The sequence below is a fragment of the Larus michahellis genome, chromosome 16 (genome assembly GCF_964199755.1).
Source record: "Larus michahellis chromosome 16, bLarMic1.1, whole genome shotgun sequence".
Classification (NCBI taxonomy): Eukaryota; Metazoa; Chordata; class Aves; order Charadriiformes; family Laridae; genus Larus; species Larus michahellis.
Genome location: NC_133911.1, coordinates 2,007,010 through 2,021,122, shown reverse-complemented (window position 1 = coordinate 2,021,122; position 14,113 = coordinate 2,007,010). Strand labels below are relative to the sequence as shown.

The following is a 14,113-nucleotide window of genomic DNA, read 5'->3' as shown; positions in this document are numbered from 1 at the left end:
GAGCTCTGAGTGTGCAACAGGGGCACAGTGTGCGAGTGTGAGCTCTGAGTGTGCAACAGGGGCACAGTGCGCGAGTGTGAGCTCTGAGTGTGCAACGGGGGCACCGTGCACGACTGTGAGCTCTGAGTGTGCAACAGGGGCACAGTGTGCGACTGTGAGCTCTGAGTGTGCAACGGGGGCACCGTGCGCGAGTGTGAGCTCTGAGTGTGCAACGGGGGCACCGTGCACGACTGTGAGCTCTGAGTGTGCAACAGGGGCACAGTGTGCGACTGTGAGCTCTGAGTGTGCAACGGGGGCACCGTGCGCGAGTGTGAGCTCTGAGTGTGCAACGGGGGCACCGTGCACGACTGTGAGCTCTAAGTGTGCAACAGGGGCACAGCGCGCGAGTGTGAGCTCGCACAGGGGCACAGCACACGAGTGTGAGCTGTGAGTGTGCAACAGTGCACAGCCCTATCGGCACATGAGTGAGAGCCCTGAGTGTGCAATGCGTACACAGTGCACAAGTGTGAGCCCTGAGTGTGCAACGGGGGCACCATGCACGAGTGTGAGCTCCGAGTGTGCAACAGTGCGTGAGTGTGAGCTTTGGGCATGCAACAGGGGTGCATTGCGTGAGTGTGAGCCCTGAGTGTGCAATGGGTGTGCAGTGCACAAGTGTGAGATCTGAGTGTGCAACGGGGGCACAGCACGTGAGTGTGAGCTCTGAGTGTGCAACACATTCACAGTGCACAAGTGTGAGCTCTGAGTGTGCAATGGATGCACAGTGCGCGAGTGTGAGCCCCAGGCGTGCAACGGGGGCACAGTGCGCGAGTGTGAGCTCTGAGTGTGCAATGGGGGCACCGTGCACGAGTGTGAGCCTTGAGCGTGCAACATGTGCGCAGTGCACGAGTGTGAGTCCTGAGTGTGCGACGTGTGCCCAGGGCACGAGTGCGAGTCCCGAGCGTGTAAGAGGTGCATGGTCCAGCCAGTGCACAAGTGTTGAGTCCTGAGTGTGCAATGCATGCACAGCACACGAGTGTGAGCTCTGAGTGTGCAAGGGATACACAGTGCACGAGTGTGAGCCCCGAGTGTGTGATGGGGACACTGTGCACGAGTGTGAGTCCTGAGCGTGCAACAGGTACACGGTCCACCCAGTGCACGAGTGTGAGCCCCGAGTGTGCGACGGGTGCACTGCGCACAAGTGTGAGCCCTGATTGTGCAACGGTGCACAGCCCTGACGGCACATGAGTGTGAGCCCTGAGTGTGCGACGGGTGCGCAATGCACAAGTGTCAGCCACACGCGTGCAACGGGCGCTTGGCCCCGCCGGCGTGTGAGCGTGAGCCCCGAGCGTGCAAGAGAGGGCGAGCCCGCGTGCGTGCAGCTGCACAAGCGCGTGGGAGTGCGAGCGCAGCAGCGCCTGAGGGTGCGAGCGCACGAGGGCTTGTGACTGCGGGCGCGTGGGAGCGCGTGAGTGTGCGCGGTGTGCGTGGGAGCGCACGCGCGAAAGCACGGCGCGAGCGTGCGAGCACGTCAGTGCCCCTGGGCGCCAGCGCACGGTGCGACTACGCAAGCGCGTGCCAGGACGCCAACGCGCGTGCGAGCGGGAACGCACGTTCACGAGGCCGCGTGTGCACCGGAGCGTGCGAGCGCACGAGCGTGCAACGCAGCGGGCTAGTGGGAACACCATTTGGCCAGCAGACCCCTGCTCCGGTGGCACGACAGCCGTTTATTGCCGCAGGCGTCGTACAGCGGCCGTACGTGGGGCAGCCATTTAAAGCTGGAGGGGGATTTTTGGGGGGCGGCGGGGCCTAACCCCGCTCGTGCTGCGCCCCGACGGGGGCGGCGGGGGCCCAGGCGGCCTCCCCCCAGGCGCTGGCCTGGCCGCTGGGGTCCCGTTCCTCGTAGCCAGGGTTGCGGCGACCGGTAGCCAGGCGGCAGAAGCAGCCCCCCGGTCCCCCGGAGTAGTGAGCCAGGAGGGCGGCCACGCTGGAGAACTCGGCGTTGGAGTGCTGCCGGCGGGGAGAGGGGAGAGGTGAGACACCCCCCCACCCCCCGCCCCGGCTCGGCTGGGGGTCACACGGCACCCGGGCACCCCCGAACTGAAGGCACCCGCGCACCAAAAACCCCGTGCACCCATTGCACAGGTGCCCCCATGCACCAAAAACCCCATGCACCCATGCAGCAAAGGCACCCGTGCACCAAAAACCCCCGTGCACCCATGCAGCAAAGGCACCCGCGCACCCATGCACCAAAAAACCCATGCACCAAAAACCTGTGCACCCATGCAGCAAAGGCACCCATGCAGCAAAACCCCCGTGCACCCGTGCACCAAAACCACATGCACCCATGCGCCATATAGGCATGCAGCAAAGGCACCCGTACGCCCCTGAACTGAAGGCACCCCTGCACCAAAAACCCTGTGCATCCATGCATTGGTGCCCCCATGCACCAAAAACCCATGCACCCATGCAGGAAAGGCACCCATGCACCAAAACCCCCGTGCACCCATGCAGCAAAGGCACCCATGCACCATATGGGCATGCAGCAAAGGCACCCGCATACCGCAAACCCCATGCACCCATGCACAGGTGCACCCGCGCACCAAAAACCCCGTGCACCCATGCACCAACAACCCATGCACCCATGCAGCAAAGGCACCCATGCACCAAAAACCCTGTGCACCCATGCACCAAAGGCACCCGTGCACCCATGCACCAAAACCACATGCACCCATGCGCCATGTAGGCATGCAGCAAAGGCACCTGTACACCCCCGAACTGAAGGCGCCCGTGCACCAAAACCCCCGTGCACCCATGCAGCATATAGCCACGCAGCAAAGGCACCCGCGCACCAAAAACCTCGTGCACCCATGCACGGGTGCCCCCACGCACCAAAAACCCCGTGCACCCATGCACGGGTGCACCCATGCACCAAAAACCCCGTGCACCCATGCACAGGTGCCCCCACGCACCAAAAACCCCGTGCACCCATGCACGGGTGCACCCATGCACCAAAAACCCCATGCACCAAAGGCACCCATGCACCATATAACCATGCAGCCAAGGCACCCACGCACCAAAAACCCCGTGCACCAAAAACCCCATGCACCCATGCACCATATAGGCATGCAGCAAAAGCACCCGCGCACCAAATACCTTGGCACCCACGCAGCAAAGGCACCCATGCGCAGAAGCACCCGTGCACGTGTGCGCCACGCACCCACCAGCCCGACGCACCCGCGCATGGGTACACGCATGGACCCAACGCGCCCGTGCGTGCCCACGGGGATGCGCCCGTGCGCCGTGCATGCATGCAGCGCTGCGCCCCGCGCGCTGACGCGCCTGCACCTCAAAATGCATTCACGTGAATCAAACATGCTCACAGCGGTGCCCCCGGGCACAGGTGCACTTGTGCGTCTAGTGTAATTGCACGCTGAAGCATGGGTGCCCCCGGGCACCCGCACCCGCTGGTACCCGTGCGCCCTGCGCCATGCACGGAGGCGCCCGTGCACCAATGCGCGCAGGAATCAAACGTGCCCAGGCACCGACCCCCCCGTGCACCATGCACAGGGGCTCCCCAGCACTGCTGCAGGCAGGGAGATGCCTCCGAGCCCCCACGCTCCGAGGCACCCGTTCGCCTGCGCACCCATGCAACCGCGAAGCAAATGCACCCAATGCACGTACACCCCAGTGCATCCATGCACAGGTGCACCAAACGCACCAGCGCGTCGATGCACAGGTGTCAAATGCACTTACACAGTGCATCAAAGGCATGTACAGCCCCATGCACCTGTGTACCGCTGCACCCATGCACCCATGCACCAAATGCACCGGTACATCCATGCCAGCAACTGCACGTACGCCCTAGTGCATCCGTGCACCAGTGCATCCATGCACAGAGGCACCAAATGCACCAGCGCCCCCATGCATCGATGCGTCCATGCACAGATGCGCCAAATGCACTTACACACCAGTGCGTCCACACAGAGACGCACCGAATGCATTGGTGCACAAAGGCACTTACACAGTGCATCAAATGCGCATACGCCCCAGTGCATCTGTGCACCAATGCATCCGCTCACGGATGCACCAAATGCACCGGTCCATCAATGCACAGGTGCACAAATGCACTTACACGGTACAACAAATGCACGGGTACCATCCACCAGTGCCTCCACGCACTGATGCACTGCGGCGCACGTGCATTTGGCGCCCTGCGTAAGCGCATCTGTGCATTGATGCAGTGGTGCATTTGGTGTGTCTGTGTGTGGATGCATCAGTGTGTAAGTGCATTTGATGCATCTGTGCACCAAGCGTATGTACACACCAGTGCATCCATGCGCACATGCATCAAATGCACCGGTACATCCATGCACCAATGCAGCCATGCACAGATGCACCAAATGTACTTACACACCAGCGCATCCACGTGCAGATGCACCAAATGCACCAGCACATTCATGCACCCATGCACAGATGCACCAATGCAGCCATGCACAGGTGCACCTGTATGCTCATGCACCAATGCAGCCACGCACAGATGCACTAAATGCACCGGTACGTCCATGCACCAATGCAGCCACGCACAGGTGCACATGTACATCCACGCCCCAATGTAGCCACGCACAGATGCACCAATGCAGCCATGCACCAAATGCACCGGTACATCCATGTGCCAATGCAGCTATGCAGAGATGCGCCAATGCAGCTATGCACAGGTGCACCGATGCAGCCATGCACCGATGCACCTGTACACTCATGCACCAATGCAGCCATGCCCAGATGCACCAAAGCAGCCATGCACCAAATGCACCGGTACATCCATGCGCCAATGCAGCTACGCAGAGATGCACTGATGCAGCCACGCACAGGTGCACCTGTACACTCACGCACCAATGCAGCCATGCCCAGATGCACCAAATGCACCGGTACATCCACGCACCAATGCAGCCATGCCCAGATGCACTAATGCAGCCATGCACCAAATGCACCGGTACATGCACGCACCAATGCAGCCACGCACAGGTGCACCTGTACACTCATGCACCAATGCAGCCATGCCCAGGTGCACTGATGCAGCCACGCACAGATGCACCAAATGCACCGGTACAACCACGCACCAGCGCCACCATGCACAGATGCGTCGATGTGGCCATGCACAGGTGCACATGTACACTCACGCACCAATGCAGCCATGCACACACGCACCAAATGCACCGGTACATCCATGCACCAACGCAGCCATGCCCAGGTGCACCTGTACGCTCATGCGCCAATGCAGCCACGCACAGACGCGCCGATGCAGCCACGCACAGGTGCACATGTACACTCACGCACTAATGCAGCCATGCACACACGCACCAAATGCACCGGTACATCCATGCGCCAATGCAGCCACGCACAGATGCGCCGATGCGCCAAATGCACCGGTACACCCACGCACCGATGCCGCCATGCACAGATGCTCCGATGCCGCCATGCGCCGATGCACCCACGCACAGACGCATCAAACGCACGTACCCGAGTGCAACCGTGCCCCGCTGCAACCACAAACCAACCCCCTCCCCGCTGCCCTCCCGCGTCCATCGCCCCCGCCCCGCGCAGCCCCTCACCTCCACGCAGAACCTGCCCTGCTGCGTCCTGCAGAGGCCGTAGGGGACGACGCCGCAGGGCGCCCGCACCCACAGGCACCAGCGCGGGGCCAGGCCGGGCTCGGGGCGCAGCAGGAAGGCGCCGGGCACGTCCCGCCGCAGCAGCGCGATGCCCCCGGCCCTGGGGAGGAGGCGGCGGCGGGTGGGCGCAGGGGGGACGGGGGACAGGGATTGGGTGAGGGGGGGGGGGACGGCGAGGAGCCGGGGGGCTCCCATGCGCTCACCTGGCGATGCCGGCGAAGGCCCACACGCTCTCGGCGAGGACGCTCTCGTCTTCGGGGAGGAAGGCCAAGCTCCTCGCCCCTTTGCTCTCCCATCCCGCCGCCCCTGCGGGAGCCCGTTAATCCCCTCCTCACCCCAAAATCCCCCATGGAATCGGGGTTACGTGTATGCGTGTGCGCGTCCCACTCTGTGCCTCAGTTTCCCCTGTGGGCACTCACCGGCGTCGCGGGGCGGCTGGTGGAGCTGGCTCTCGCCCCCGCAGTCCCGGTAAGCCCCCGAGCGCAGGACTTTGCTGCGAATGGCTTTTTTCCGCACCAAAACCGGGGAGCAGTAGGGGTTCCCCGGGCGCCAGGCGCCGGCTCTGCCCTCCGCCTCCGGCCGACGCTCCTGGAGGGGGTGGAGGGGCCGTGAGGGGGGGTCTGGGGGGTGTTTGGTGGGAGGAACGGCATGCAAAGCACCGTGCAAAAAAAAAAAATCCATGGCGTGCAAAAAAAATGGTACGCCAGAAAAGCCACAGGGGGAAAAAAAAAAAAAAAGCCATGCAAAAATAAAAAATGCCAAAAGAGCGATTGCCAAAAAACACCACGGAAAAAAAAAAATTGCTGCGCAAAAACAGCATGCAAAAAAAAAAAAAAAAATGCCGTGGCAAAAAAACGCGGTGGCAAAAAAAAAAAAAAAAAATAAAAAAAAGCCACGCGAAACGCCCTGCAAAAAACCACGACGGTGAAAAAAAACCCTCCCCGCGAAAACGCCGTGCGAAAAAAAACCCGCCATGCCAAAAATGATGCCGTGCGAAAGGCCGTGCCAAAAAACGCCGTGCAAGAATAGCGATGCAAAAGAAAAAAAACAAACACCACAAACAAAAAACCAAACCCCACCGTGCAAAAAAAGTCGCAGCGCGAAAGACCACGCAATAAACGCGGTGGCAAAAAAAAAAACCCAAAAAACTCCGTGCGGAGGCACTCGAGGCCAAAACGCCGTGCGAGAAAAGGCCGCGTACGGAAAGACCGCGCGAAATAACTGTCCGGCAAAATACCCTTTCAAAAAAGGTCGTGCCAAACGCCGGGCAAGAAAAGGCCCCCCCAAAACCCCGGTGTCTCTCCAGCCCCGCAAAGAAAAGCGGCGCAAAAAGGCCGCGCAAGGAAAGGCCCCGCGGGACACCGTGCAAAAAAAACCAACCCCTGTGCCGCGCGATAACGCGCCGTGCGAGGCAAACGCCGTGCCCCCAAAACACCACGCATCTACCGCTGCGCCAAAAAAAAAATCGCCCTGCGAAAAGCCCCGTGAAATCAAAGCGCTGCGCAAAGAAATACTGTGCAAAAAGATAAACGAACCAAAAAAAAAGGGCCGCGCAAAAAAGAGGCCGCGCAGGACGCCGTGCATGAAAAACCGCGCCGTGAGATAACGCCCCGTGCAAGACAAGCGCCGCGCAAGGACTGGCAGGAAAAAAAAAACCCCAGCAAAAGCCCGTGCAAAGAAACGCCGCGCAAATACCGCCCTGCGAAAAAACCGCCCCGCAAAAAGTGCCGCGGACGCACGGCCGGGGAGTGAAACGCTGCGCAAAATAAAGGGGGCGGTGCAAGAAAAGGCCGTGCAAGACACCGTGCAAAAAAAAAAAAAAAGCCTGTGCAAGAAAAGCTGTGCAAGGCACTGTGCGAAAACATCCTGTGCCGTGCGACGCGCCGGGCAAGGAAAAGGCCGGGCAAGAAGTGCCAGGCCAAACGCCGCGCAAAAAATGCCGCCCAAATACCGCTGTGACAGAAACGCTGCGCAAAAAAAAAAAAAAAACAAAAAAAAAAGCCCTGCAAGAACAGGCCGTGCGAGACATCCCGCCAAAAAAAACCCAACAGAAAACACCCCAAAAACGTGCTGTGCGATGACGCGCCCGCGAAACCTCCCGCGAGGAAAAAGTCATGCAAGAGAACTTCGAAGGCGAAACACCAGGCGCCAAAAAAACGCCACGCGAACGTCGGTTTTCCAAAAAGCTGCCCTGCAAAAAGGCGCCGTGGACGTGTGGCTGTGCAGTGAAAAAAAAAAAAAAAAAGAAAAAAAAAAATAAAAGAAAGGGGCTGCACAAGTCGCCATGCGACAACGTGCCGTGCGATAACGCGCCATGCGGTAACGCGCCGCGCAGGAAAAACGCCACACGAGAAGTGCCGGGCAAAACGCTGTGAAAAAAGCTGCCCTGCAAAAAACGCCGAGGACGCGCGGCTGTGCAAGGAAATACTCCGCAAAGAAAAAAAAAAGAAAAAAAGAAAAAAGGTCTGCACGAGAAAAGCTGTGCAAGACACCGTGCAACGACGTGCCGTGCGATAACGCGTTGCGCGACACACCGGGCCGGAAAAATACCGTGCAAAAGGCGCCGGGCAAAATGCTGTGAAAAAAGCTGCCCTGCAAAAAACGCCGAGGACGCGCGGCTGTGCAAGGAAATACTCCGCTAAGGAAAAAAAAAAATAAATAAAAAATAAAGGGCCGCGCAAGACACCATGCGATAACCCGCCGAGCAATAACGTGCCGGGCAAGAAAAACGCCGGGCAAGAAAAGCGCCGGGCAAAACGCCCTGCGAAAAAACTGCCACACGCGGACAGGCCGTGCAAGACACCGTGCGAAAAAAAAGAAACCCACCCTAACCCCGCCGCGCTGCGCGATACCGTGCCGCGCAAGCCACCGCCGCCGTCACCCCACCACAACCCCACCCCCACCCCTGCCTCTTGGGGGTGCACCCACCCCCGGTGCCCGGGCGCCCAGGGCGGGGGGCGCGGGCAGGCGTCGGAAGGAGACGAGGGCGTTGACGTTGCGCGACACCTCCTCGGGGTTGAGGGGCTCCCGCAGCACCCCCGGCCCCGGGGGGTCCCCGTCGCCCGCCTGCTCCTCGGGGTGTGCCAGCAGGTAGCCCAGCTGGAAGGAGCGGCAGAGCAGGAGGTGCAGGGTCTGGACCTGCGGGAGGCAAGAGAAGCTGCCGGCAAATATTAAAAATAATAATAATAAGGGTGTATTTTGGGGGGGGGGGGGGAGTGGGGGAGGTTTGGGGCACGCACCTCGGCCGGGGGCCCCACGAAGAGGTGGCAGAAGAGGGCGGTGGCCGGGCTGCGGGGATTGCGGGCCACGAAGGCGAACTGGTGGTCGGCGTGTCGCCACGTGCTGTAGAGGATGCGGCGCAGAGCGTGCGCCATCAGCAGGGTCTGCGGGGACAAAGAAGGGGGGCGGGGGTCAGTGGGGACACCCCCCTCCACCCTCCATGGGGTGCAAGCGGTGCCGGGGTCACCCCTCTTCGCACCACGGGTTGGAAAAGGGAAGCAAAAAGCAAAAAAAGGGGCGCTGGGAGCGGTGAAATCCCCCCCCCAAAGTACCTTTCCAGCAGCACCCAGCACCCTCGACCCGCTGCCGGCACCCGTGACCCCCCCCTCCCCAGCACCCATGAACCCCCCCCAGCAACCACAAGCCTTCTCTCCAGCACTCACGACCCCCCCCAGCACCCATGAACGCCCCTCCCCAGCACTCATTACCTCCCCCAGCGCCCATGACACCCCTCTCCAGCACCCATGACCACCCCAGCACTCATGAACCCCCTCCCCATTACCCATGACCCCCCCAACGCCCATGAAGCCCCCACCCAGCACCCATGACCCCCCCTCCCCAGCACTCATTACCTCCCCCAGCACCCACGACCCCTTCTCCAGCACCCATGACACCCCCAGCACCCATGAACCCCCCCCCCTCCTCAGGAACCAATGACCCCCCCTGGCACCCATGAACCCCCTCCCCAGCATCCATGACCCCCCCAGCGCCCACGACCCCCCCACCCAGCACCCATGACCCCCCCTCCCCAGCACTCACTACCTCCCCCAGTACCCATGACCCCCTCCCCAGCACCCATGAACCCCCACCAGCACCCATGAACCCCCTCAGCACCCATGACCCCCCCAGCACTCATGAACCCCCACCAGCACCCATGAACCCCCTCAGCACCCATGACCACCCCAGCACTCATGAACCCCCTCCCCATTACCCATGACCCCCCCAACGCCCATGAACCCCCTCCCCAGCACCCATGACCCCCCTCCCCAGCACTCATTACCTCCCCCAGCACCCATGACCCCTTCTCCAGCACCCATGAACCCTCCCAGCACTCATGAACCCCCCTCCCCAGCACCCATGACCTCCCCCAGCACTCATGAACGCCCCCCAGCACCCATGACCCCCCCAGCACCCATGAACGCCCTCAGCACTCATGACACCCCTCTCCAGCACCCATGAACCCCCCTCCCCAGCACCCATGAACCCCCCTCCCCAGCACCCATGAACCCCCTCAGCACCCATGACACCCCCTTCCCAGCACTAATGATCCCCCGCCAGCACCCATGACACCCCTCGCCAGCACCCATCACCTCCCCCAGCACCCATGACACCCCCAGCACCCGTAACCCCCCCTCCCCAGCACTCATTACCTCCCCCAGCACCCATGACCCCTTCTCCAGCACCCATGACCCCCCCTCCCCCAGGAACCAATGACCCCCCCTGGCACCCATGAACCCCCTCCCCAGCATCCATGACCCCCCCAGCACCCATGAACCCCCTTCCCAGCACCCATGACCCCCCCAGCACCCCTACCTCCCCGTCGGCACCGTAGACCTTCAGCCCCTGCAAGCTGAACCTCAGCACCACCGACCTCCTCCTGGGGCAGTCCTGACGGGGAGGGATGCGGCGTTGAAGGGGGGGGTGGGGGCCAGGCTGTCCCACCCGAGGGTCCCCCCCCATTATTTGGGGTCCCCCTCCGTTATTGGAGGTCCCTCCCCGTTTCCCAGCGGGGGACGCCAGACCTTCAGCGCCCGCAGCTGCTCCTCCAGCCGCCCCGCTTGCTGCTGCAGGTCCAAGTCCTCCACCGCAAAGGAGCCCACGTACTGCGGGGGGGGGGAAAAACCCACCCGTGTCAGCAACACCCCCCCCACGATGTTATAGCTGCCCCCCACCCCCCCCGCCAGGGCAAGCAGAACACCCCGAGGTGGAGTTTGGGGGGGGGGGGGTCACATGGATGCACCCGCACCCAAACCTCATCTCGGGGTGTCGTTCCCCCCCCAGCCCGTGGGTAAATCACCTCCGCTGGCTTGGCGATGCCCCGGGCTCGCTGCTGGGGGGGCACAGGATCCGGCCCCCTCCCGTTGGCCGGCTTCTTCTTCATGGCAGCGGGGTTTCGGGGCGAAGGCTGGATCAGGATGGGGTGAAGTGGCTCCGGTGCCGCATCCGAATTATCTGGAGCCACCCAAGGTGGCGGCGTGGGAACCTGGATCTGGCCCCCGGTCACGGTCCCTGCGAGAGGGGACAGGATGGACGCAACCTGCCCCCATCGCCCCCCAGTTCCAGCCCGCTGAGCCCCGGGGAGATGCTGCGGTCCCCGTACGGTGGTCCCCAAGTCCCGATCCCCATGCGGATGTCCCCAAGTGCTAGCCCTGACGCAGGGTCCCTCCACGCCCACCCCAATAGAAGGACCCCCAAGTCCTGACCCCAACCCCTGCGCGAGGGTCCCTGCGTCCCAAACCCAAAGTAAGGGTCCCCACCCACAAGCATCACGCCAGGGTCCCCGTGTCCCAGCCCCCATGCCGGGGTCCCCACATCCCAACTCCAGCACAAGGGTCCCCCCAGGCTGACCCCAACCCCGGTGCGAGGGTCTCCGCGTCCCACCCCTGAGCACCCTGCGAGGGTCCCACATCCCTACCCAGAGCAGGATGCAGGTGGTCCCTATGTCCTCACCCCAAGCACGACGCGAGGGTCCCCAAATCCCCCCCCAAAACGTGACGCATGCGACCCCCGCGATGCCCTCCCCAAATTAAACCCAAGTGTCCCCACATCCTGACCCCCAGCGAGATGCAAGTGCCCCCCGCGCCCCGAGCACGCAGTCCGGACCCCCAGCAAGGTGCATGCAGTCCCACACCCTGAATCCCAGCGAGATTTTGGGGTCCCCCCGCACCCCATCCCGACCCCCCCCAGTGCCCTGTCCCACTCCCTGCCAGCCACGCAGCACCGAGCCCCCCCCAAGCTGTCCCTCAGGAGCAAACCCCAAAGCACCAGCGAGGGGGGCAGCGGGTCTGGGGGTGCCAGAGCACCCACCGCGGGGTGCGCCCGGCCCCTCTGCAGCCACCCAAAGGGGTTTTGCCCCCCCGCAGCCCTCGGCCGGGCTGAGACCGGCGCAACTCGTGTCACCGAGGCCACGCCGCAGCCACCTGGGTGCAAACACATGGGAAAGGGGGGGGGTCCGGCTGCTCCAAGTGCATCCTAATGGGGTTTGGGGGGGGGGTCCCTATGGTGCTCCCATCCCCTTTGCCAGCTCAGGGTTGCCCCTCTCCTTTCTGGCACAATCTAGGGGGTCTTCCCCCCTTCCCCCCCCGCCCCCCCAGCCAATCCGCGGGCAGGCAGCCCCCAAGCCCCGCCCCCTTTTTCCCACGCTCCATTTCTCAATGGAGCCCCCCAGCCCACCGGCCACCCTGGAGGTCCCTAAGGGACGGATGCTGACCCCAAAATTTGGGGGGGGGGGCAGGGGCGTGGGTGATGTGCGACACCCAGACACCAAAGCAGCCCCAGGGACCCCCACATCCCGCTGAACTGCCCCCCCACCCCAGCTCACGGGCAGCTGGCTCCGATGACTCCGGCGAAACGCAGGCGAAAAATTCCCCGGGTTGCGGCTCTCTGGGCCTTGGCCGGTTGTTTTCCTCCCCCGGGCGGCTGCTCCGGCGGCTCCCGTGGGATGCTCACCCGTGGGCGTCAGGGCCTCGCCGCCAGCCAGGCCCCAGCGAGCCCGAGCCCACGCCGGGCACGGGGCAGGCGGCAAACTCTCATTTCCTGCCTCCGATGTGCCCGGGCGATGAATCACTGCAATTTACCTCCTCGGTTTTCTCCGTTTCTTGGAAGCGACGGCGAGCAGAAAGGCTCGGGCTTTTTAGAAAACGCGGCTGCAACCGATTTTTTTTCTCTCTCCTTTTTTTTTTTTTTTTTTCTTCTCCCCGCGTGCCCGGCGGAGAAGCGATTTCTAACACAGGTGGTCGCTCGCTCGCTTGCTCGCCACCCCTTGCCCCGATGCTCAGGCCCTTTTCACCCCAATTTCTGAATTCCCTAGGGAGTTTTGCCCACCCGGCCCTGCTTTTGCCGGAATAAAATAAAGGAGGATGGCTCCCACCTCACCGCAAAGCAACCACGCGAAACCCCAGAGCCTCGGGGTCCCCAAAATCCTCCAGCCCAAAGGCACAGGGCTGAAGCAAAAGCTGCCCCCAGCCCACGGGGACGCGCTGGGATCCCGGGAAAGGGAAGGAAGGGTTTGGGGAGAAGATGGGGTTTCACCCCTTGGGGGTGCCCGAGGGTGCGAGGAGAAGGGTCCCAACGGCGGCGTTCAAACCTTGGGCTGCCGCCAGCACCGGCTGCTTTGAGATGCCGCAAGATGCCCCGGAAGAGTTGAAAACGTAGAAACAACGGGGGGGGGGGGGGGGGGGAAGGAAAAAAAACACCCTCAGACAGATGGGGCTGAAGAAATAACATAACGGAGCCCGGTCTGGCCAGGAAGCAGAGACTGGAGAAGAGCGAGCAGCGGAGCTGGCGCTTGCTCTGCCGGCAACGCCACCACGGGATGAAGATTTTCCCATTCAATCCCAGTTGCTGCTCCTGGGAAGCGAGGATCTGTCCTTTGGATTAAATACAACCGGACCCACAGCTTTTTTTTGGGGGGGGGGGGGGGGGGGGGGGGCTTGGTATGCAAAAATTGCTTAATTAGCAATTAAAACCACAACTAAAAAGAGTTTGGCGATGACCGAGGGAGGTAACGGCTGTTTTTAGCGCAACGCTCCCCATTTGAGATGCCCCGCAGCCAAATTAAGCCACGCTCACGTGCAAAAAAACCAATTGGTGCTCTAAAAGCAGTGTTTTAAGAAATATCCGTGGGGTTGTTGGTGTGGGAATGTTACTGGGAAGAGGGAGGTTACAAAACAGCCCCCAGCTGGGCCAGGACTCCTCCTCCCCAGAAACAGCCTACGGATGAGAGAAGCCGTTTCTCAAATCCGGGCCCACCGTTTGGGTACAAGTAGCCCTAGGAAAGAGCCATTAACTAATGTTGCTAATTGCTCGACCTCCCTGCGGATTACTCTTTGATTGGGGCTTTCACTCTCCCCGTTCCGTGTCAGCCGTGATTTTTTGTTAACCTGCTGTTTGCCCCCTCCTTACGGGGCTGGGAACAATTTAGAGCATTTCTATAAGAATTTTTTAAACTCCCGGCTGTTAGAGGT

The 14,113-nt window shown here is 61.9% G+C and overlaps 1 protein-coding gene across 4 annotated transcripts; it reads right to left on the bottom strand.

Annotated features, from left to right (window-relative positions):
- Positions 1-1,682: 1,682 nt before the first annotated feature.
- Positions 1,683-12,191, bottom strand: SH2D5 (SH2 domain containing 5). 4 transcript variants are annotated; one of them, XM_074560614.1, is made up of 11 exons: positions 11,903-12,191; positions 10,945-11,156; positions 10,670-10,750; positions 10,461-10,535; positions 8,888-9,031; positions 8,577-8,786; positions 7,709-7,718; positions 6,068-6,253; positions 5,852-5,954; positions 5,589-5,748; positions 1,683-1,986 (listed from the first exon to the last, which is right to left on the bottom strand). In XM_074560614.1, the coding sequence occupies exons 1-11, from the start codon at positions 12,081-12,083 to the stop codon at positions 1,786-1,788; spliced, it is 1,563 nt and encodes a 520-aa protein (XP_074416715.1). In that variant the 5' UTR covers positions 12,084-12,191; the 3' UTR covers positions 1,683-1,785. The 4 variants fall into 4 exon arrangements, with proteins under 4 accessions (XP_074416715.1, XP_074416713.1, XP_074416712.1 ...); XM_074560612.1 differs by lacking the exon at positions 7,709-7,718 and having other exon boundaries at positions 6,068-6,236; XM_074560611.1 differs by lacking the exons at positions 8,577-8,786; positions 8,888-9,031; positions 10,461-10,535; ... (1 more) ...; positions 10,945-11,156; positions 11,903-12,191 and having other exon boundaries at positions 6,068-8,568.
- Positions 12,192-14,113: the final 1,922 nt, after the last annotated feature.